Source organism: Antechinus flavipes, chromosome 4 (genome assembly GCF_016432865.1).
Source record: "Antechinus flavipes isolate AdamAnt ecotype Samford, QLD, Australia chromosome 4, AdamAnt_v2, whole genome shotgun sequence".
NCBI lineage: Eukaryota > Metazoa > Chordata > Mammalia > Dasyuromorphia > Dasyuridae > Antechinus > Antechinus flavipes.
The window spans coordinates 93,109,997-93,134,099 of NC_067401.1; the positions used below are offsets into that span (position 1 = coordinate 93,109,997).

Here is a 24,103-nt window from a genome sequence, read left to right on the forward strand (position 1 = left end):
AAACATTTTTCCAGAATCTTTGATTAACAACATTCTAAATTTCTTAACCTGATGATTAGATAGTATTTTATCCTCCATCTCATTCCCTAAAGTTTTCAATGGTTTTTTAGGAACTGCCTTACAAGATTTTTAATTGATTTTAGACATATGAAAGGATTATCATTTCCTATAAAAATACTTGGAGGCTTTAGTGTACTGGCTGTAAGCTCAGAATCAGTTCATAGAAACATGGATGCCAAAAAAACTAATGTTACAATACAATAAAGTGTTCAGGAATTCTAGCAACGAAAGGTCTGCACTTTTTACCCTGATAGGATCACATCTAGAATACCCTGAGTCAAAGTTCAGTTTGCACATTTTAGGTGCACAAGAAACCAGCCAAGATGATGAGAGAAAATTGTAGAACATGTCATATAAGGATTGATCAAAGGCATAGAGATACTTGGAAAATAGAAGATTCAATGAGGACATAATGACAATCTGCAAATCTACAGAAAGAGGAGGGAAATCTGGAAGGGATTTAAGAGACTACCTAATCCCACACCCTTACTTTACTGTGTAGAAACTGAGGCATGGGCATTAAGTTACTTATTGTCCAAAGTCACAAACATAGTAAGAGGCAGAAATTGATTTTAGACTTGTGTCCTTTGCTGCAAGAGCTAGTGGCTCTTTCTATTCTAGCTGCTGCCCATTTTCTGAAGACTGGCATCGTAAAAAAGGCATCATGACTATATATCAGTAAATCTGACAATTTGAGTGAAGTCAATGAATATTTATACAAATATAAATATAAATGTAATTTACATTTACAGAAGAGGAATTAAAACATTTAAATAACCTCATATTAAAAAAGTAAATTGAACAAGTCATTAGTTAACTCCCTAGGAAAAAATCCCCTGGGCAGATTCATGAGTGAATTCTACTAAATACTGAAATAATAATTAATCTCAATATTATACAAATTATTTGAAAAATTAGGCAAAGAAGGAATTGTACCAAGTTATGTTATGATATAAATATGATGATGTTATATAAACCGGGAAGAGATAAAACAAGAAAGAAATCAGAGACAAATTTCCCTCATGAAATTTTGAAAAAAAAAAATTAGCAAGGTGATTACAGCAATATATCACAACGGTTAAACATTATGACTAGATTGGTCAGAGGATATTAACAGGTAGTTTTCAGATGAAGAAATCAAAGCTATATATCCCAAAGAGAAAGGGACACACATGTGCAAGAAACTGTAGTGGCAAGAAACTGGAAACTGAATGAATGCTTATCAGTTGGGAGAACAGCTGAATAAGTTATACTATATGAATGTTATGGATTATTGTTCTATAAGAAACAATCAGTATGATGATTTAAAGAGAGGTCTGGAGAGACTTATATGAACTGATGCTAAGTGAAATGAGCAGAACCGGGAGATCACTGTATATGGCAACAACAAGATTATACAATGATTAATTCTGATGGACGTGGCTCTCTTCAACAATGAGATGATTCAGGCCAATTCCAATGTGATGAATTCATTGTGAGAAACAAAGCCATCAAGACTGTGGGAACTGAATATGGATCACAACCTAGCATTTTCACTCTTTCTATTGTTGTTTGCTTGCATTTACTTTCTTATTTTTTTCTTTTTGATCTGATTTTTCTTGAAATTCAGCAATATAATTTTATAAATATGTATGCATATATTGGAGTTAACATATATGTTAACATGTTTAACATATAACAGATTACTTGCCATCTTGGGAAGGGGGTGAAGGGAAAGGGAGGGAAATTGGAACACAAGGTTTTGCAAGGCTCAATGTTGAAAAATTATCCATGCATATGTTTTGAAAATAAAAAGCTGTAATAAAAAAAAGAAAAATAAATCAAAGCTAATCTTAGGGATACTAGAAGTACTCTAAATCACTTTTGATTAGAGAAATGAAAATTAAAACAACTCTGAAATACCCACCTTCCTAGTACTATTGAACTCCTGATGGAGTTATGAAGTGATCCAACCATTCTGGAAAGCAATTTGGTACTTTGCTCATCTGACAACCAAATTGCTTATATCCTTTGATCCAACATTACCATACTAGGGCTGTATCTCAAAAAGATAGAAAATAGGTAAAAGGACCTACAAAAATATTTATAGCAGCCCTTTTTGTTGTGGCAAAATATTGAAAATTGAGAGGAAGCTCATCAATTGGGAAATGGTTACACAAGCTGTGATATATGGATGTAATGGAATACTATTATGTAATAAGAAATGATTAACATGAAGATTTTAGAAAAACTTGGAAAGATCTGTATGAATTTATGTAAAGTAAAACAAGCAGAACCAAGTAAACACTGTACACAATATCAGCAGTACTGTGTGATCAAGTATGAATGACTCAGCTCTTCTCAGTAACACAATGACTCAAGAAAAGTAGAAAATGCTCAAAAGAAAATGCTATTTATATCCAGATAAAGAACTGATGGATTTTGAATGCATATTAAAGAATATTATTTTTACTTTATCCTTTCTTAGTTTTTTTCTTTTGATGTATTTTTTCTTTCACAACTGTGATTAACAATAAAATGTGTTTTAATGATAGCACACATATAAGCTATATCAAATTGCCTACCATCTTCAGGAGAGGGGGAAGGATGAAAGAGAATGAGAAAAATGTGGAACTCAAAATCTTGCAAAAATGAATGCTAAGGGGTGGAGCCAAGATACTGCAATAAAGACAGGGACTCATCCAAGATCTCTCCCAAATCTCTTTAAATCCCTTTAAATAATGATGTTAAACAAATATTGGAGCATCAGAACCCACAAAAAAATTGGAGTGGAACATTTTCCAGATGAAGACAACACAAAAATTCAGTAGGAAAGGTTTGTTGTACCACAGTGGGACTGGAGCACAATCACAAACTGCACCAACAGAGACCCAGCTATACCAAAACAAGAGTGGGCCTTAGGGCCTCTGAATCCATGGCAGCAGCACTGTTTCTAGACCTCTCAGCCCACAGACAGGAAGGATGAGTTGGAATATTGTCAGGAAAGGTTTGTCACACTAGGGTGTAAGAGAAGACCCAGCAAATTAGCAGTGAGCTTTGGGAACCACTGATGCATTGGCTTCCAGAGATCTCATTCCATAGGTAAAAGGACCAAACAGCTGGTTGGAAAGAGATGACAGGAGTTTCTTTGACTAGACCTGGGCAAGATTCTGCTGCTTTACCCATATTTAGATCTGGATTGCAGAGCTGGTTCACAGTAGAGGTTCCTAGAAAGATGTCTGAAAATAACTGCACAAAACCCTTGAATCTTGGGATAGTGCATCCCTCCCCTCCTAGAAACAGAGCCCTACTTTAACAAAGAGTTAAAAGCCAAGTAATAGCCTAGGAAAATGAGCACTCAACAAAAAAGATTCTAACCATAGAAAGTTACTATGGTAATAAGGAAGATCAAAGAACACACTCGGAAGAAGACAACAAAGTCAAAGCTTCTACATCCAAAGTATCCAAGAAAAATAAAAATTGTGTCAGATCATAGAAGAGCTCAAAAGGGATTTTGAAAATCAAGGAAGAGAGGTAGAGAAAAATTGGGAAAGAAATGACAGTGATGCAAAAGGAAATACAAAAAGCTAATGAGGAGAATGCCTTAAAATGCAAAAATAGTTAAATGAAAAAGGAGGTACAAATTTCACTGAGGAAAATAATTCTTTAAAAATTAAAATTAAATAAAAGCTAATGGTTTATGAGAAATCAGAAAACAATAAAACAAAATGAAAGAATGAAAAAAATAGAAAACAATGAGAAATAAATCACTGGAAAGACAACTGACCTGGAAAACAGATTCAGGAGATATAATTTCAAAATTATTGGTCCACTTAAAAACGATGAACAAAAAAGGAATCTAGACATTATCTTTTAAGAAATTATCAAGGTGGAGAACAATCTGGAATTATGCCCAAAAAGTTATCAAACTGTGTATACCCTTTGATTCAGCAGTGCTACTACTGGGCTTATATCCCAAAGAAATACTAAAAAATGGAAAGGGACCTTTATGTGCCAAAATGTTTGTGGCAGCCCTGTTTGTAGTGGCTAGAAACTGGAAAATGAATGGATGCCCATCAACTGGAGAATGGTTGGGTAAATTGTGGTATATGAATATTATGGAATATTATTGTTCTGTAAGAAATGACAAGCAGGATGAATACAGAGAGACTTGGAGAGACTTACATGAACTGATGCTGAATGAAGTGAGCAGAACCAGGAAATCATTATATACCTCAACAACAATACTGTATGAGGATGTATTCTGATGGAAGTGGATTTTTTCAACAAAGAGAAGATCTAATTCAGTTCCAGTTGATCAATGATAGACAGAAGCAGCCACACCCAGAGAAAGAACACTGGGAAATGAGTGTAAGCTGTTTGCATTTTTGTTTTTCTTCCCATGTTATTTCTACCTTCTGAATCCAATTCTCCCTGTGCAACAAGAGAACTGTTCGGTTCTGCACGCATATATTGTATCTAGGATATACTATAACATATTTAACATGTATAAGACTGCTTGCCATTTAGGGGAGGGGGTGGAGGGAGGGAGGGGAAAAATTGGAACAGAAGTGAGTGCAAGGGATAATGTTGTAAAAAATCACACAGGCATATGTTCTGTCAATAAAAAGTTACAATTAGAATATATATAGTGAAAAATATTATATATATATATATATACATATATATATATATATATAGAAATCTACTAATAACCTCTAAAAAAATCCTAAGATGAAAACTCCCAGGAATATTATAACCAACTTTCAGAACTCCCAGGTCAAGAAGAAAATATTATAAGCATCCAGAAAGAAACAATTCAATTATAGGGGAGCCACAATCAGGATAACACAAGATTTAGCAGCTTCTACATTAAAGGACTGGAGGTTTTGGAATATGATATTCTTGAGAGCAATGGAGTTAGGATCACAACCAAGAATCACATATATAGTAAAATTGAGTATAATCCTTCAAGGGAAAAGAGGATTTTCAAGCATTTAATGAAAAGATCAAAGCTGAATAGAAAATTTGATTTCCAAATGTAGGATTCAGAAGATGCATAGGAGGTACTCAAGAAAGAGAAATTATAAGGGATTTAATATAGTAATTAGCTTATATTCCTACATGGGATTATTATTATGACAGTTGGAAAGAGTACCTATGAATAGAGGGAATATGTGTGGATTAATAATGAAGGGATAATATCTAAAAACATAAAATTAAGGGGTGAAAGAAAATGTAATGAGAGAAAGGGAGAGGGAGAGGTGGAATGGTGTAAATAAACCATTTAGACTTGCCAAAAAAGAGACAAGAAAAAGCTTTTACAATGAGAAGAAAGGAGTGGAAAGGGAAAATCAGTGTGCCACTCATCAGAATTAGCTCAAAGAGGAAATAACATACACCATCAATATGGATATAGAGATCTATCTTACCCTGCAGATAAGCAGGCGAAGAAGATATGAGAAAGGGGGAGGGTGATAGGAGAAGCATATTGAGAGGAGATAATAAAAAACAAAATACTTTTGAGGAAAGCAGAGTGAAAGTAGAACGAGAGAGAAAGAGAACGCGCGCGAGAGAGAGAAAATGAGAATAATAAATAGGGGGAAATGACATTTATCAATAGTAATTGTGAAAAGACTTTTGAAGCCAAGTTTCTCTGATAAAGGCCTCATTTCTCAAAGTATAGGAAACTAGGTCAATTTATAAAAAAAAGAAAGAACTATTCCCCAATTAATAAATGATTAAAAGATGATCTATACCCAAAGTACTAGAAATCATGCATACCCTTTAATCTGACAAGACATATTTTTGCTATGCATGTAACCCAAAAAAGATTTTTTTACAAAGGAACAGGACTTATATTACAAAAATATTTATGTCTTTTAGCAAAAAAAAAAAAAAAATTGTAACAGTTTTTTTCTCACAGCAAAGAACTGGAAATTGAAGGGATGCCTATCAACTGGGGAATGGCTGAATAAAGTGTTGCTTGTGGCTATTATGAAATGTTATTATTCTATGAGAAATGATCAGCAGGATGCTCTTAGAAAAATCTGGAAAGTCCTCCACAAGCTCAAGCAAAATGAAATGTACTATGTACATGGTAAAAGCTGTGAATGACTACTATTCTCAACAATTCGATGATCCAAGACTATTCTGAAGGATTTATGATGAAAAAATATCATCCATACCCAGAAAAAGAACTGATTGTGCCTGAATACAGATTGAAATATACTTTTTAAATTTTATTTTTCTTGACGGTTTTATTGGGGGGGAGGCTTGGAGAAATATGGTTTTTTTCACTTTATGATTTTTATAAAAATATTCTATATAACTTCAAATGTGCTTTCTTGGAGGGTGGAGAGGAGGAAGAGAGAATCTGGAACTCCAAGTTTAAAAAAATTTTTTTTACATGTAACTGGGAAAAAGAAAATATTTTTTAAAGTGAATGTTAAAAATGTTCTTGATATTTAAGAGAGAGGAAAAAAATACTGTTAAAAAGGCTTTATGAGACTTGCTTGGTTAGAAAGTTTAGAAGTATGAACAATGGATAGAAGTTTCAGAGAGGAAGATTTAGGTTTGATGTCAGTAAGACTTGTTAAAAATTAGAGCTGATCTAAAGTGAATTATGCTATATAGGTGGTAGTTACTTTCCTTATGGTGAAGGTCTTCATGCAGAAGCTAAATGACCATGTATTGCTGGACAGTAAGAATTTGACTAGATATTCTCTGAGATTCCTTTCAGTCTCAGATTCTCTGGGAGAGGAATCTCTATACTTTTAGATTACAATTCTGAGAAATGAAAAGATCTAAACAAATTGAGAATATTTTGTTGATCTCAAAAATAATTCTGTCAAACTCATACACTGCCATTCAATTAAAGAAAAACTATCTTTTCACAACTTTCATTTCATGAGATTGACAACTGGAAGGAATTCTAGAAGTTGTCTAATACTGGGTCTGTATATATAAATTGCCCTGTCCAAGATATCAATTCTTACCAGTGGAAGGGAGGACAAGATATTGGTAATTTTTAAAATTTATTTATAGGAAAATTAGTGGCTAAAAGACTCATAAGAGCTCATACTGAAGACTTTTATGACAAAAATCACTAATTTTTGGTGTTTGGGAAGAAAAATACTTCAAACCTTGTATTAGTGAAGATATGATTTAAGAAAACTGTTAAAGAACATGATAATATTCTTTGAATGAATGCAAATCTTAATTATTTTTATTCAACTTGAACTATCATGACTTTACAATTAATTTTAAAGTAAAAAAGACTTACTAAGAGTTTCTGTTGATAGGCTATTATTTTTTTCCAAAATGCTGACTCGGGGACTTCTGGTTCTCCATATCTATGTGTATGAAGCTGCCTTAACTTCTGTTTGCCTTTATCTTCTTTGGATTTTTCTTCCTTTTCTCCATCTTCTCCCCTGTAAAAAAAATGAATAATAAATAAAATTCTCAGGTGAAGTTAACTGACAAGAAAAATAGTTTCTGAAGGAAATTTTCTACTTAACAAAAGGGGCACAAGCAGAATACAAATTAACAGTAGCATCAATATAACTTATTTTATTGGAATAGCAATTTTTAATTTATTCTTTTTTTGTTGTTTCATTTTTTGTTTAGGCAGCTGGGGTTAAGTGACTTGCTTAGAGTCACAGAGCTGGTAAATATTAAGTGTCTAAGGCTGGATTTGAATTCAGGTTCTCCTGATTCCAGGGCCAATGCTATCCATAGCATCATCTAGTGGACCCTTGGAATAGTAATTTTTAATTAATGACACTAAGCTAGAAATACAAAAATGAGACTGCCTTTGACTCCAAGGAGCTTACATTCTAATAGGACAAACTATACATACAAAAGTGTGGTAAGCAAGGAAAGGAATTAGGGTCTAGGAAGTCAGGAAGATGTTGGGTTGTTTTGAATTTTTAGCACTACATATGACATGCCTATTTGATTTTCCTTAGATATAATGTGTCCTCCCTCCAGCCACAATCCCAGCAGGGCTAAGGGACAGATATGTTGATTTAATAAGTAAGAGACTATAGAAAGACATAGGTGGAAAGTCATGTCTATTAGCAACATTTTATTGCTTCTTGACCTGCTGAAGTTTTGTTTGTGATTGGAAAATGAGTAGGTTTCCAGGTTTCCAAGCTAAGATGAATATAATAAAATGTGGTGGCAGAGAGAAAACCCTGCATTTTCCCTTTGTCAACATGAATAATTTTCCCAAAACGCCTCTATTTCAGTATAAATGGCAGTTATGCTTACTCCTATGTTTGTCTCCTTTACCTAAAAGGTAAAGTGCAAGGGCAGCCAGCAGACAACTTCATTGTCTTTGATGCCTGAAACCAATGGCAGACTAGTAGATAAGATTAGAGGTAGGAATTGCACCTTATAGGGATATGACTAGTATGCTAACAGTATCTCAGTGTCTTCCTTCTGTATGTTGTGAAAAGAACAGGCTACATATTCCAAAGTCTTAATTCTCAAAAAAAGCAAGCTTAGATTTGACTCTAGATTTCTTTTTTTTTTTTTTTTTAGTGACTGTAAGATTGAGGGAAGGGATTTGTTTCTTTATCTATGTCTATACAAAATGAAATAAAAAGGAGACCCCTTTAGGCAGAAATCTTTGTTTTATTCTTCTTGATTAGATAAAAAGCCATTCCTATAACAATAGCTATTTAATAGTTAATAATAATAACAATAACTGGAATTTGTATAACAACCAACTATGTGTCAATCACTGTAATAAGTATTTTATAAATATTACATCATTTCATTTTCACAACAACTCTGGGAGATGTGTTACTATTTTCTTCATTTCATAACTATAGAAACCTGAGGTTTCAGGTCTTCTTGACTTCAGGTCTAGTGCTCCATTCAATGTACCACCTAGCTGCCTCTGAGCTATTTATGTTTTCTTGTGTTAAATGGTATGTAATTATCAATTAATTCATATGTAGTTAATTTTTAAATGAGTAAAAGTTTTTCTATAAGACAACACATTATGTTTTCCAAGTATTTTGAGAAGGATTCAGAGAATAATATATACCCCTTACTCTAGGATATTTGGCTTAAGGAGAAAAAAAAGAGAGAGGAAGCAAAAATTAATGCATAAAATAATACTTGTTTTATGAAAAGAAAATAACTCCAGCCAAATCAAATAGGTGGAGTAAAGCTTACAAAAGAATACAATATTTGAAATACATATCATATGCATGCATGTGTATATACATATATATTTCATTATGGATAAACATTTATCAGGTATCATTAAGTTGGATAAAGAAAATTAAGATAATCAGGATGGACAATTTGTTTTCTTTCCAACTTGACTTTTATGGAAATGTTTTGTATAACTTCACATGTGGTTCCTTAATTGTGGGTAAGGATTAGGAAAAGAACCTAGAACTCAAAAATTTTAAAAAACAAATGTTAAAAAAAAAATGTGTTTTGAATGTAACTGGGGAAAAATATCAAATAAATAAGTGAGGAGAAAAAATAAAACAAATATATTAAAAGAGAAAGAAAAATAAGATGAAAATCTGTACTTAGTCTTCTAACATTTTTTCCTGACACTATTATAGAGGCAAAAATTATCGAATACAGAAATTATTCTACTTTTCTTCTATTTCATAGAAAAATATTAATGTCTCTATTGGATTTCCGTAGGATGAGGAAACATTTTTGTTCAGATTAGAACTATGGAGTATTTTCTATTATAAAATGAAAAGCAATAATTTCTGATTATTTTTGCTATATTTTATTATCAGAAATAAATAAATCCCTTCAGCTTGTCCCCATTTTTGCAGAATGAGTTGTATACTTTCTTTTGAGTTAACCCTTATTAATGTAATCTAGGTATATTTTATTATTGGACAAAAATTTATTTTGTCTTGTGCCTACACACACACACACACACACACACACACACACACACACACTATAATGTATTTTAATGTTTCAAATGTTTAAAAAAGATACATTTGGAATAAGAATATAAAACTATACATGTGTTTTAGAAAGAATTTCAATGTTATGAGCTAAAATGCTTAAACTATAATTATGAAATTGAAAAATGTGCTATTTTAATGTTAAATAAATATGGATTGATATTTGAAAATGTAATTCTTATGTCAAGCAGTACTATGGATGAATTTTGAATTGTGCCAGTATAAGTTTAAAATTTTTTTCTTGGATAATCTCTCAAACTATAAAAATGAAAAGAACCACTAATAACAATTTTCTGCCTTGAAAATTTAGCATCTTTACATAATACTTATACCAGCAATCCACAATCCTCAAGACACTGCAGTGATGTCTGTTATTAATATTTTGTTCCTTTTAATTAAAAAGCTATTTCATTACTTAGAATATAGGTCTTTAAAACAATAGAAAATTTTCAGATCCTCATGTAAATAAAACAAGATCTTTCTCCTGAATATTGAAATTGTGCTAGAATAATATGGGTCATTAACTTTGTGGGAAAGCTTTCAAAATAATTGCTACATAGAAATGCTCTCATCTGAAACTTAAATGAGAATTCAGAAATGCCTCTGTTTAATTGAACTTCTTCATCTCTAAAACAATTTACATTTAAAAACTATGTAGATTTTTGCAAATATATGATTTTCAATTTCCTCTATATTGAAAAAGCAACTGTTGGTCATTTAGAGCAGTGACAAACTAGGCTGTAGTCTATTTAAATGCTATCTTTTAAATTTTATTGTAATATTTTGTGGAATCATGCTTCTTTTTCTCCTTCTTGATTCTTCTCTTCCTTTATCTTCTTTGGTCTCCAATAATAACAATCATGGTAGACTAGGCTTTCACAAGTATTTAAGTCAAATTCTTAGGTACTGAAGTGTATGAATTTAAGTATAATGTGAAAAAAATTTTAACTTTAAAAATATTGAATTTAAATTAGCATCTCTATGCTATCATAGCACATAACCAAACTATCAAACTATGAATTCAAAAATGTGTTATTTAAATTTAGGAATAAATGTGAAAAGAAATCTCAATGACATTCAGAGCAATACTATCCTCACTTTAGTACACTGACAGGGAAAGTCATGGAAAGTCTAGTGATCTATAGAATCAAAGCAATGCTGAGGCTCTGTTAATATTCAGATATAATAAGTAAAATTGGGAGCCATTATATGTACTTTTTGATGGATTATAACTCTATGTTCACATTTAAGTATTAATATTTTCTCTTAAAATTAAACCTTAGAAAAACAATATTCATTCTAGTGAGTATATGATAGGAAGGGAATACTGTACAAAGGTTTGAAGTTTTAATTCATGATAACAGTGATGTTTGAGAGCTTAAGGAAAGGGATCAAGATGAAGATAAAATATTAAGTTTGATATTCTTATATGAACAGAGGATGTATTGCTCTAGCTGGGGTCTCAGAACTGGAATCAGAACTCCTTTATCTTCTACTTACTATCTCTGTGACTTTTGGGTAAGTCACAATTTCCCTAATCTTCATTTTCCTTATATATATAAGAGAATTGGAGTAGAAGGCTTATAAGGTTCTTTTTCAACTATAAGTTTATGATCCTATGCTACTTGTTAAAGATTAGGCTTTTCTAGTTTCAATTTCACCCTAAATGACTAGGTCTGAAGGTCTCAATCTGAGGTAAATAATTCATTGAAGTCTAAGTTTGATTTTTAAAAAAATAAGAAAAAAAACAAACCTTTCCCCTCCCCAAATTTTTATAAGCCTAAAGAGACTTTTTAGATTTACATTCTATTGGTCAAAAATTTAATGAACATTCATGAAATGCCTACTATGTGCTAGACACTGCAGTAAGCACAAGAAATACAAAGAAAGGTAAGACAGTCCTTGCCTTTTATGCTCACAGTTGAATGTGGAAGAAGACATGCAAAAAACTCTGTACAAACAAATTATATGCAGATTACATTAGAAATAATCAACAGAAGGAAGAAAGTAGAATTATAGGGTATCAGAAAAGGTTTCCTGTAAATGATGAGATTTTTATCTGGACTCTGAAGTTAGCCAGAGAAGCCAGGAGGTGGAGATGAGGCGAGAGACCATTCCAGACATGAGGAAGAGCCAATGAAAGCACAACAGCTTCTTTTTAAAAAATTTGTTGTCACTAAATATCAAGTCTAATTGATATTATAAAGGCTTAGGATACCAATTTGTTGCAAAGAAAAATGAAATTGGGTTATTTTGAGAGGGTTTTTTTTTTTTTTTTTTTTTGGCTGTTGCTCTTGCTACTTTTCAAAAAAGAACATTAAAACATGAATAGGAATTTTTTACAGGTATATATAACCTCAATGTTGTCATTTTCTAGTATATAATGCAACAAAACATTGTGATTAGATACCTAAAAAATGATAGCACCGAATCATAATCTCAAATGATATATTTATATGTTAGTGATAAAATTTAGACTTTTCCTAAATTGATATTTTTCTCATATTTTAGAATATCTAGTGTTGATATGTCTACTCCAAAACATATGCTTAAATTAAATTGTTCAATCCTTATCTCCTCATACATGAATAGTTTAGGATATATGATATGGGATAGGAAGCTGAAGCTAGGGCAGAAAATCAATAAAACTCAGTAAAAATTAAAATGAAGGTGAAAAGATATAGAATATCTCAAGAAGATATAGAAATTTATAGAATGCTATGATTAGCAGAAAATTGATGATTAAAAAAACTTAAGTGACGAGTTTTCATTGTCTTATTATATGACTATAATGATTGACAGAGTTAGTTGAAATGTTCAAAAAACACTAATATGAGAGTCTATTGAGTTTAACTAAACAAATTTTTTCTGCTCACTTGTTTAAACAAGATAGATCTTGGATCAAAATATAGTAATCTAAATAGCACAAACTAAAATAGTTATCATATTGAAGACATTTTTTTCTCTCAAGCTATGATTGCATAGGGCAGAAAATAAGGAATAAGTGAAATTTTTGGTTCTTGTGAAGAGGCAGGAAAATATGTATGAATAACATCAAGCCCAAAACTCCTATACTTATAAACTAAAAATAATATAGTCTGAGAAAGAGGACAAAGAGTCAGAAGTAAGATAGCTTTATATCAGTTATCTGGCTTAAGACCATGTATATTATTAGAAATAAATGTATTGTTACAAAGTTCATATAAGGCTGATGTTTTCTGAGAACTTAAGATTTAGAGTTGAAAGGACCTTTGCAAGATGCATTGAGAGTGTTCAGGCAGGGGGAAGACTTTAAAAATTTTTTTTGAAGCCAAAGAAAAGGTAGCATGTACCGTTATACCTACTCTGCTTTTTCAGGTTCAGATTTCATTTCTTCTTTCTCTTCCTTTTCATCTTCTTTCACTTTCTGTTCCTTGAAAGGATTAGTGGGAAGAAATAAAATCTAAGAAATATTGCAAATAACCTAGAGATGAGGTTAAAGAGACATGCACTCATATGCCAAATATTATCAATAATGATTCCCCAGATTAAATCTAATCTTTTCTGTCTGCTTTTCATCCTATTTAAGGTATACACTCTCTTTTAGTCATGGTGTTCCCTTGACTGTATTGCAAAACATATCATGCTTATTTTCTTCTCTGTGACTTAGCCCATATTATTCACCTCCCACCCAGGAATAAACTCTTCTCCCTTATTATTTCTTTCTTACAGACAAATTTTATCCATGCTCAAAAGCATACTCTGACTTAGTGTACTTCATGGTATTTAAACCTAAGAACTAATCTATCCACAACAATTTATTTCTCCTTTTTATTAATAACTGTTGAACTGATAGATACTAAGCAGCTTAACACTTAATAACATATGTAACTATACATTAACTTCCTATTACGTATTAAATGCATGTGTGCAAAGGTCTGTCCTAGGCAAAGGAGATATAAACAGACTCTGCAGAATCTGCTCTAATATGGAAGTTTATAGCTTGGGGAAGGAGTAAGATTAACACATGTGTGTATATAAGATGAATTAAGAGTGTGGTAGGACCAAAGGAGCTATCTAAAGAAAATGCTGTAGGAAAATTTGAGAAAAAAGATTATGTTCATCTGGCAAAATCAGGTATGCCTTTTAAAAAAGGGAGAATCTGAATTCAACCTTGAAGGAAGAAAAAGATGTGATTAGTTAGAAATGAGAAAGAAGCTTCAATAGTTTAGAGTGGTACTGAGACTTTTGGAATACCATGTTTATTAATGGAATGGTGAATGGCCTGCACAAGTATAAAAAGGTAGCATTGGGAAAATGAGATTGGGAAAGATGTAGTAGTCTGATTTTACTTAAAGGTAAAATGTGTGAAGGGAAGTAAAACAAAATAAAGCTGAAGATGTCAAAAACATCCTGGCTAGATTTTAAATCTCAAATTAGAGCATGTTTTGTCCTAAAGGGAAGAGGGAGCCAAAAAAAAATTTTTTTAGTGAGGTAATACTGTACCTAAATCTATTAAGAAGATTAATTTGATGGTTCTAAGATGGATGAATGGTTAAAAAGGGAAGACATAATGTTATTCCAATTGTCCAGGTAAGAGGTAATGAGGATCTAAACTAATGTGGTGGTAATATAGAAAGGAAGGGACAAGAGAAGGAGATATTGTAGATAAAGAATTTATAGGCCTGACAAATGCTTGAATGTACAGGGTAAGGAAGAAAGAAAAGTTTTGAATACAGTTCTAATAGGGTTTTGCTACTTACAGGGAGAATGGCAGTGACATGAACAGAAAAAATAACTTAAGAGATGGAACAGATTTTCAGGAAAAGATAATGAGTTCAGTTTTAACATGCTGTGAGGTTAGCAGACAGCAGAGAATACAGGTACAAATGTTCAGAGGAAATACTGGAGCTGGGTATATAAAATTTAGGATCAACTGAATAAAGTTGCTTGATTACGGAACACAAGAGATGAAATCACCAAAAGCACAAAGAGAAAAAAATGAAGGCAATCTAGAAAAGGTTTGGCTTTTTTTTGTATGAAGATACATAATGCCTTTTTTAGCACTTAGTGCAGTATGGAATAAATAAATGTTTAATGATTATTTATCTGACTGATAGGGTAAAACTTCCAGGATATTAGTTTTATTCTCACTATTAAGAAAAAATAAACCATTATGAAGAGTCTGATTATCACATTGTTGGTGGAACTGTGAATACATCCAGCCATTCTGGAGAGCAATTTGGAGCTCAAAAAGTTATCAAACTGTGCATACCCTTTGATCCAGCAGTGTTACTACTGGACTTATATCCCAAAGAGATACTAAAGAAGGGAAAGGGATCTGTATATGCCAAAATGTTTGTGGCAGCCCTGTTTGTAGTGGCTAGAAGCTGGAAAATGAATGGATGCCCATCAATTGGAGAATGGTTGGGTAAACTGTGGTATGCAAATGTTATGGAATATTATTGTTCTGTAAGAAATGACTAGCAGGATGAATACAGAGAGTATTGGCAAGACTTACATGAAGGGATGCTAAGTGAAATGAGTTGAACCAGGAGATCATTATATACCTCAACAACGATACCGTATGACAATGTATTCTGATGGAAGTGGATTTCTTCCACAAAGAGAAGATCTAACTCAGTTTCAATTGATAAAGGATGAACAGAAGCAGCTACACCCAAAGAAAGAACACTGGGAAATGAATGTAAACTGTTTGCATTTTTATTTTTCTTCCCAGGTTATTTTTTTATCTTCTGAATCCAATTCTTCCTGTGCAACAAGAGAACTGTTCAGTTTTGTACACATATATTGTATCTAGGATATACGGTGACATAGTCAACATATAAAGGACTGCTTGCCATCTGGGGGAGGGGATACAGGGAAGGAGGGAAAAATAGGAACAGAAGTGAGTGCAAGGGATAATGTTATAAAAAAAATTACCCAGGCATGGGTTCTATCAATAAAAAGTTATAATTTAAAAAAAAAAGTAAAAAAAAAAAGTCTGATTATCTCTTCACTAAAAATGTCACTAATCCTTTGGTAATCTGGCAATTAAAAATAACTACTCTTCTCCTCCTCCCAAAACAACATTGGTACACATTTATAAGAGTAATAATATCAAGCTAAATCTTCTATATTGCTCCCTTCCCCAAAAGATCAGAGAGGCTATGAATTAAACAGATTACCTGGCATTTTTCTTGAACTTCAGGGACAGGGATTGGGTTACTCATTAAATCACTCAGGCCAGCATTAGGATTGTGAGGAATTAGCTTATATTGTCCTCCTTCTCTCTTTAGGTCTAAGCCAAAAATATCTGATAGTAAGTCACTTTCTTCTGTTAATTCTTTTAGGTCAGTTAGATCTTCAGTGGGTAGGGCCATTTCTATAGCCTTCCTTTCCCCCTCTTCTCCTTCACCTCGCACTTCATCCTGGGTAGGGTCTGGCATATTGGCCAAAAGTTCTGCAACTTTGATCTTTTTAGCACCTTCTACCAGGCTACCTCCCAGCAGCAAGCTGCACATGATACGAAAAAAGCCTCTAAAAACACTGGATATGAAATGTAGGAGGCCCACCAAAATACTCCAATAGGATGAAAAGAGGGCCATGACCAGGTCCTTCATGGTCATTTTCTTTACTTTTTTCATCTGTTTTTTAAGGCTCTTTAAAGTAAGCATTTTCATCAGGGTTAAGATGTTGTATCTAAGAGCAAGGAGAGCTGATTTAACAGTCATAATGGAAAAAAAGCCCATTCGAGGTTCCTGTTCTTCAGGATTCTCTTTTTCAGTTTCTTCTTTGTTCACTGATCGTTCATTTAAATCTGATTCTGAGATCTGTGCAGCTAGCTGCATTTCAAAAATGGTATCCTCACAAAAATTAACAAAAAGTTCCATCTTCTCTTTCTCCCCTCCTTCATTAACAACATCAAAAATAAACTGCCTTTTAGATTCTTTGACTTGTGGCTTCTCCCACTGGGTTCTGCTGGACTCACTGATTTCAAAATAAACTCTTTCAATGCGTTTTGCACTACCCATAATCTCAATGCGGCCGAGAAAAGGCTGAAAATAATTCAATACACTCTCTGCTAATTCAAGGAAAGTCTGCAGCCGGGTATCATTGGGCATGTGTTCAGAAAGATTGGTCAGGAGGACAGCAACATTGAAGCCAATGTCCTTGGCAGGTTCATGGAAACGTTTCACAAATTCCTCATAGTCTAAGGTTTCATTTTCATCTGTTTCCGCACAAGATAGAAGAAATTCAGTTTCCGATTGAGTATAGTGCTTGTGACTTTCCATTGCCTTATGAAAGTCCCTCTTGGAAATAATGCCCTTGCCATCAGGGTCATATTCTTTGAATGTATCTGAAGAAGTTAAATCCTTTAGTTTTAAAAACATGTCAAAAAACTTTAGAATCATCTCTACATTGTTGGAAGATTCTACCAGCATATCTACCATCTGTTTTCCAATGGTTCCATTAACAACATTACCTGGTGGTAAAAGAATTATATTTGTTCAAAATTAATATACTTTAGCAAAGATGAAAAGCTAATTACTAAAAATATTGAGTGAAATATATTTGCCAATATATAGACATAGAATATCTGCTTATTTTTTTGTCTAACATAAAACACTTTCATGTTAAACAATAAGATTCAACATGGTTTGAAAGCTACAATGCTATTAGGACATGCTTTTCCAATAATATTTTGGGTATAATATGAATGAAATCAAAATTTTGTCCATCTATATATCTATCAATCAATATTCTGTCCATATAAAGAATAGAAAATGAAGTAATCCCTGGTCACTATTCTACCACTAATATAAAAGATGACTCTAAGGATATTTCCAGTGCATTAATCCACAAGCATGTCTGTCAATGAGGCATAATAAAACAATTCTATGCTGACAGAAATTAGATATTATGGCAGCTTCTGGAATTACCAAATATGCTTAGTAGTTGCATTGAAAATGTTATACAATTAGTAATATATGAACCTAGGTAATAGATGCATGGAAGACATTTTTATAAACGAGAAGATCTCAAGTTATTTACTTGGACTGAACTTTAAATTTGTACCAGGAGCTGTAAACTCATGGCAAGAAGACATTCAGAAACTATCTTTACTCAACAAATGCATCAAATGCAAAATAGTTAACACTCTCACACATTAAACCAGAAATTTCTTTAATCAACTAAATAATGATTAGGCAATACATGTGAGTGATACTGGTATCCAAAACATAGATAAGGATAAAAAGTAAAAATTGTGGCAAAAGAAAGGGATAGAGATAAAAGGAAGAGGAAGAGGGGGAAAAAAGAAACATTGAAAATAGCATACGGTGTGCCTTAAGTGCCCAGAATTACCTATTCCAGTACCAATAAACTTCAATATTCACAAAGTGATTAAAATTACTTTTGTCACTTCTGAAACTAGAATTCTAACTTTATCGATCTAAACAAAGTTTTAACCCCAGCATATCTGAAAACAGCTGGCAAGTTGAGATGACATCTCTTAAAAAGTACATTAAAATGAAAATTTCTTTGTTCATAGCATAAAGTGTGAATGAATTATGGTCTAAAAACCAATAGGCTTAAAAATACTTTATAATATGATAGTCTTTAAAAAGCCAATGTTCTATTTGCCCTTTGATTTTATAAGTATTTTTAATCACTATCAATTGATTAATGTAAAATGTATTTATTTGCACATGTTGAAAAGCTCAATCCTCATGAGAATCCCCCATGAAGTAAGCAAAAATATCTTTTTTTTTTTTTGAAATATGCAGTAAAAGTGATAGAATTTTAAAGTAAATTAGAAGAAAAGGTAATTAAGTGGTTAGAAAGGAACACAGAATAAGAATTAATTTTCAGGTGATGTTTACAATTTTCTAGAATAGTGGTTTTTAAAGCGTAGTTCAAGGACTGCTGGGATGCCTATTAATCCTCTTAGGGGGTTCATGAGTTCAGAATAATACTGATATTTTATTTCTATTTCAGCAAATAATAATAATAAGCAAAATCCTTATAAACAAAAGCTCTTGAGGAAAAGTCCTCATTAATTTTTATGTAGTATATAAAGGGCAAAATGTTTTGAGGGCAAAAAAGTTTGAGAACCACTGTTCAATAGCATGCTAAATCTCCAAAAAGTAGCATTTTGAATTTTATGATCACCAAATCAGAAAATATAAGACTATGCTATAGTACTTGCATTTCTGATTAATCAAAGCTACCTTCCAACATGGACAGCAACATGACCACCATGTCCTTCTGAAGATCCATTAATTCTTTCAACAACTCAATTTGGCTGGAATCCTGCAAAAATTTAACATTATACTTTAAAAATTATATGATAAAACAATTCACACAACATTAACACACTCTTTGTCAGAGTATCTGAACTATTGCATTAGTTCAACATCTAACATCCCTTTAATATGCTAATATAAGACATACTGTTAAGGAAAATTGAGGGAAAATATACTAGGTATGCACACTAAATTAATTATAGAGAGAACTAGAATTCCCTTCATTTACGTGAAGGGGGATTTTGATAACATTATTTAAGAGGAAACATTAAAATCTGAAAGGAAATGACTAATAAATTACAGATTATATGATGATATATTTATATAAGTATTATTTTTTAAAGACCATCAAGATCATTTTAGTAATTAAGAATACTGTTAAAATTTTAAAATGGCAACTGTCATATAATTATGTACAAGCACTTCATTATTGAAAAATCTTCTCAACTGAAATTCATTTTATGATTTGTCTATCTGCCTTAATATGCTATAGAATCTTAATAAATCCAAGTAAATGCAATTATATTATTTCATAAATGAAGGAGATATGATGAATGACATATGCTCAGATATGTAGCAAATCTTTAAAATTACATAAATCACTGCATTTTGCAAAGTAACTTAGGATTTGAAAGATGTAACATAAAAATAAATTATAATTTACTAATTTCTTGCCTTCATATTTTCCATTTTTATAGCATTTCCCTGATATCATATAAACTATATTTGCATATAGAAATTTGTACAAATATCTTTATTATTCCAAACTCTATAATTGTTTTTCTTGGCATAGGGTATCATTTTACATCATCTGACTTCTAACACATATTAAAATTACAGCATTTTGAATAATTCTCCCTCTACCTCAGAGGTTGGTATCTCGTTCTATATAGACAACTGCTAAGTTATATCATATGTTAATATATCAAGGATCTATGATTCCTTTAGTATACAAAATGCATACATATGACAGCCTTTCTATAATTTATAAAGTTTATAGGTGTATGAGGCCAATGATGTTAATTAACTCACCAATGATCATAGCTAATAACTTTTAGTAATGAGACTTGAAAAAAACTTAATCTTCTTGACTTCAATTTAACACTTTGTTGATTATGTCATGTTGCCTCGTATTATAAAACATGAAAATAAAAATTCATTCTTATGAAAACATTTGTAATGAGATTTCTATTGAAGTATAAAATTTGATTGCTTGAAATTATGAACAATTATTTGTATTTCAAAAATTAGTTTACTAATATATTATCATATATAGTAGTTGGATAAGAATTAAATTATTATTAAATGATTTGAAGTTTACATTTACTATTTATGTCAAAAATAAATGGTCTTATATATATTTCATATCTCAAGATGCAAGTATTATAATTTGCATTATAGGCTATCAAGAAGTTATACAATACAATTACTTGTATTACCATTTTATAATTTTTAATCTATTTCTCTATACTTTTAAAATGAAGTAAACAAAGAAGAGAGAAAACATGTCTTCTTTCAAAAAGTTGTTACCAAAAAGTGTGAAGTAGCAGTAGGAAAATCTTTAAGATAGAATTATTGGCCTTTAGAATTAATTCATTATATTTCTATGGATTTTGTAATGTTAAATTTATTGTTAAAGATAGACTGATACCAACATCTTCTTGTATATGATTCTATAAGGAAATTGCTTTCATTCTAGTGAAGCAAACAAGTTTAGCATGACCAGGATAGAAATTCCTTTTTCAGTAAATAGGAAGGTTCAAGTGAACATTTCTGAGGAAATGAGGTCATAAGGATGCTGAGAAATATATGTAATATTTGAGTGATTTCATTTAAAAAGTATTTCTACAAACTACTACATTTTTCAACATATTTACTCACTTCAGTTTTGTAAAAGTCAAACTATATAGCACAATGATCCTTCATTTTATTAAAAAAACAAAACAAATTCAAGAAGAAAACAAGGAATGATACAGTATCAATGGAATGGTTAGATTAAAAGGCTGTTTGCATATATGAAGTATTTTTAAAGTGACAGGACTATATACCTTTGCAAATGAAGGTTTTGAAGGGTAATAGACAAAATACCTGAGACAACTTCATTTGCATATGAGCAAATACATGTAGAAAACCAACCACTGCATCCCAAAGCCTGCTATGTGCCAAACTCTGCTGATTTCCAGTGCATGGACCCTATAACATAAACAGCAGAACAAGAAAAATGCAGCCATTAATGATAAATTGTATTCCACAGTAACAGAAGCTGAACTTGGTACACATATACATGTATATGTGTGTGTTTCTGTTTATATAAATATATATACACACATATGTTCATATATATATATATATGCATAAATATGTTTATGTATAAAATCATTCATATGCCCTTAGGAGAAGGGAGTATTAATGAAAATTGCATATATATAATATTTTATTTTAAGGTGACGAATATGGTTTTATAAATGACTTGTTGAAACTAATTCATACCTGAATTTCTCAAAGGTTTTCATATCCTACTCTTCCATTAAAGTCAACCAATGACTTAAGACTCAGTAACAAAACAGAAATATAAACCCTTTAACTTTTATGTAGATTTGTTTTCATTATCTTCACAGAGGAAAAACTAAATCTATACTAATAAGAAGTCATTATCAATCTATTGGAAATCCAAAATAATTCCCATGGTTAGAAAAAAAATAATTTATGGAAAATATAGCATAAATAACAATTTAGATAAGCTCTTCTTAGAGAATGCAAATCATATTAATATTTTCCTTTATTTTATAGCTGGCAACTGTGTAATTAACATATATTTTAAAAGATTAATTTTATTTAATTAACTCCATAAAGCAGAATATGATGCTATTAAAAATGAAAAATTGGTGGTGATTTTATTTCTCATGCTTATTTTATGTGAAATCAATAAATTGTGTAGAGTACTGGGGAAATTTTTACAGATGAAATATAGGCACATGCATATTAGACTACTAATTGAAAGATACTGTTTTCCTTTATACAATGTAGAGAAAATAATAAATGCTTCTTATATTCCATGGAATTCATGATATATTGAAGTGTATTTTTATGCACATAAATATATAAATATTGTACATATTACACATCTACATATGTATATGTAAAATATATTTTGTTAGACATATAAAGAAATAAAATTCAGTATATTACTAATTATATAGCTTTAATACATCAAAGATATGTGACTTTACTAGTTTAATAAGTACTTTCCCTATTCCTTACAGAATTCCAATCACTTCCTTCTCTTCATCTCTAACTTCTAGTTTTCTTGACTTTTTTCAAATCTTACCTTCTTCAAGAATCATAATTCCTTAGTGACAAATCCTGCCAACTGCTTCTCTTAGATTTCCCAGGAGTGATCAGAGAAAATGATTATACTATCAAAATGATAACAATATCCAAAAGACTATTAGACAGCTCAACACAGATGACTTACTCTTAAATAATGTCTAAAACTCAACTAATTGTCTTCTGAAACAATTTACTCCTTCTAACTTCCCAATTATTCTTGGAGACAATCATCATTCAAGGCCTTCAAGCTCACATAGGTACCATTCTCAACTCTTCATTTTCTCTTACCTCTCAAATACAATCAGTTGTTAAGTTTCTGTTTCCTTCTTGGCATATGCCTTTTATCAGCTTTAATGCTGTCATTAACACTGCAGGCCCTCCCTCCAAGATGGCCTTCCTGCTTCAAGTCTTTTCCCCTTCTAGTCCAAAGCTTTTTAAACTGTGGATTGCAACCCTATGGACTTGTATTACTGAATGTGGGGATTGTGAAATATGGTTTTGATTTGTATATCTATTTATACACTTATATACCCAGGTTTCATAAAATTTTTTCAGCTGAAAAAGGGTTATGAGTGGAAAAATTTAAGAACTTTTTCTTATTATTTTGATTTGTTGATTTGATTTGAGCTGATTTGACTGAGCTGTCAAATTTCTTTTCCTGAAATATAGGTTTGACTTCCAATTCCAAAAACTTTAGTGGCTCCATATTACTTCTAAAAACAGATACAATATCCTATTTTTTACATTCTAAAACCCTTCCATATCATAGTTATTCCCTCCCTTTCAAATCACTGAGAACTCACTCCCTGTTCCTTTCAGAATGTCAAGTATTTCCTTCTCTTCATCTCTACTTTCTACTTTCTAGCTTTCTTGACTTTCTTCAAACCTTCTTCAAGAAGTATATTCCTATTTTCCTTAATCATAGTGTCTTTCTTCTAAGATTATTTACAATTTTTCATAGATACATCTTGTTTGCACAGTTGTATGTGTAAAGTTTCCTCCATTAGACTAAGAGCTCATCAACACAATCAAGATTAAAAGGGAACTAATACAAAGTTGGGGAAAAAATTTTCAGCCAGTGTTTCTGATAAAGGTCCTATTTCTAAAACATAAAGAACTGTGTCAAATTTATAAGAATATAAGTCATTTCCCAATTGATAAATGGTCAAAGAATATGAACAATTTTCAGATGATGAAATTAAAACCATTTATAGTCATATGAAAAATTACTCTAAATCATTATTGATTAGAGAAATGCAAATTAAAACAAGTCTCTTATCTCTTACATTGATACATCTCTTACATTGGCTAAGATAACAGGAAAAGATGATGATAAATGTTGAAGGGGATGTGGGAAAACTGGGACACTACTGCATTGTTGGTGGAGTTGTGAAATGATCCAACAATTCTGGAGAGCCATTTGGAACTATGTCCAAAGGGCTTTAAAACTGTATACCCTTTGACCTAAAGGTGCCCTTACTGGATCTG

General features: G+C 31.6%; 1 protein-coding gene across 1 annotated transcript in view; it reads right to left on the reverse strand.

Annotated features, from left to right (window-relative positions):
- The window catches only part of RYR2 (ryanodine receptor 2), a 522,738-nt gene that overhangs the window by 48,450 nt on the left and 450,185 nt on the right, over positions 1 to 24,103 (reverse strand). The window contains exons 90-94 of the mRNA XM_051996568.1: positions 21,374 to 21,478; positions 19,211 to 19,292; positions 16,166 to 17,463; positions 13,343 to 13,410; positions 7,325 to 7,472 (exon numbers count right to left, since the gene is read on the reverse strand). Of these exons, the coding sequence (XP_051852528.1) occupies positions 7,325 to 7,472; positions 13,343 to 13,410; positions 16,166 to 17,463; positions 19,211 to 19,292; positions 21,374 to 21,478 (1,701 nt within the window). The remainder of the gene's footprint in view (positions 1 to 7,324; positions 7,473 to 13,342; positions 13,411 to 16,165; positions 17,464 to 19,210; positions 19,293 to 21,373; positions 21,479 to 24,103) is intronic.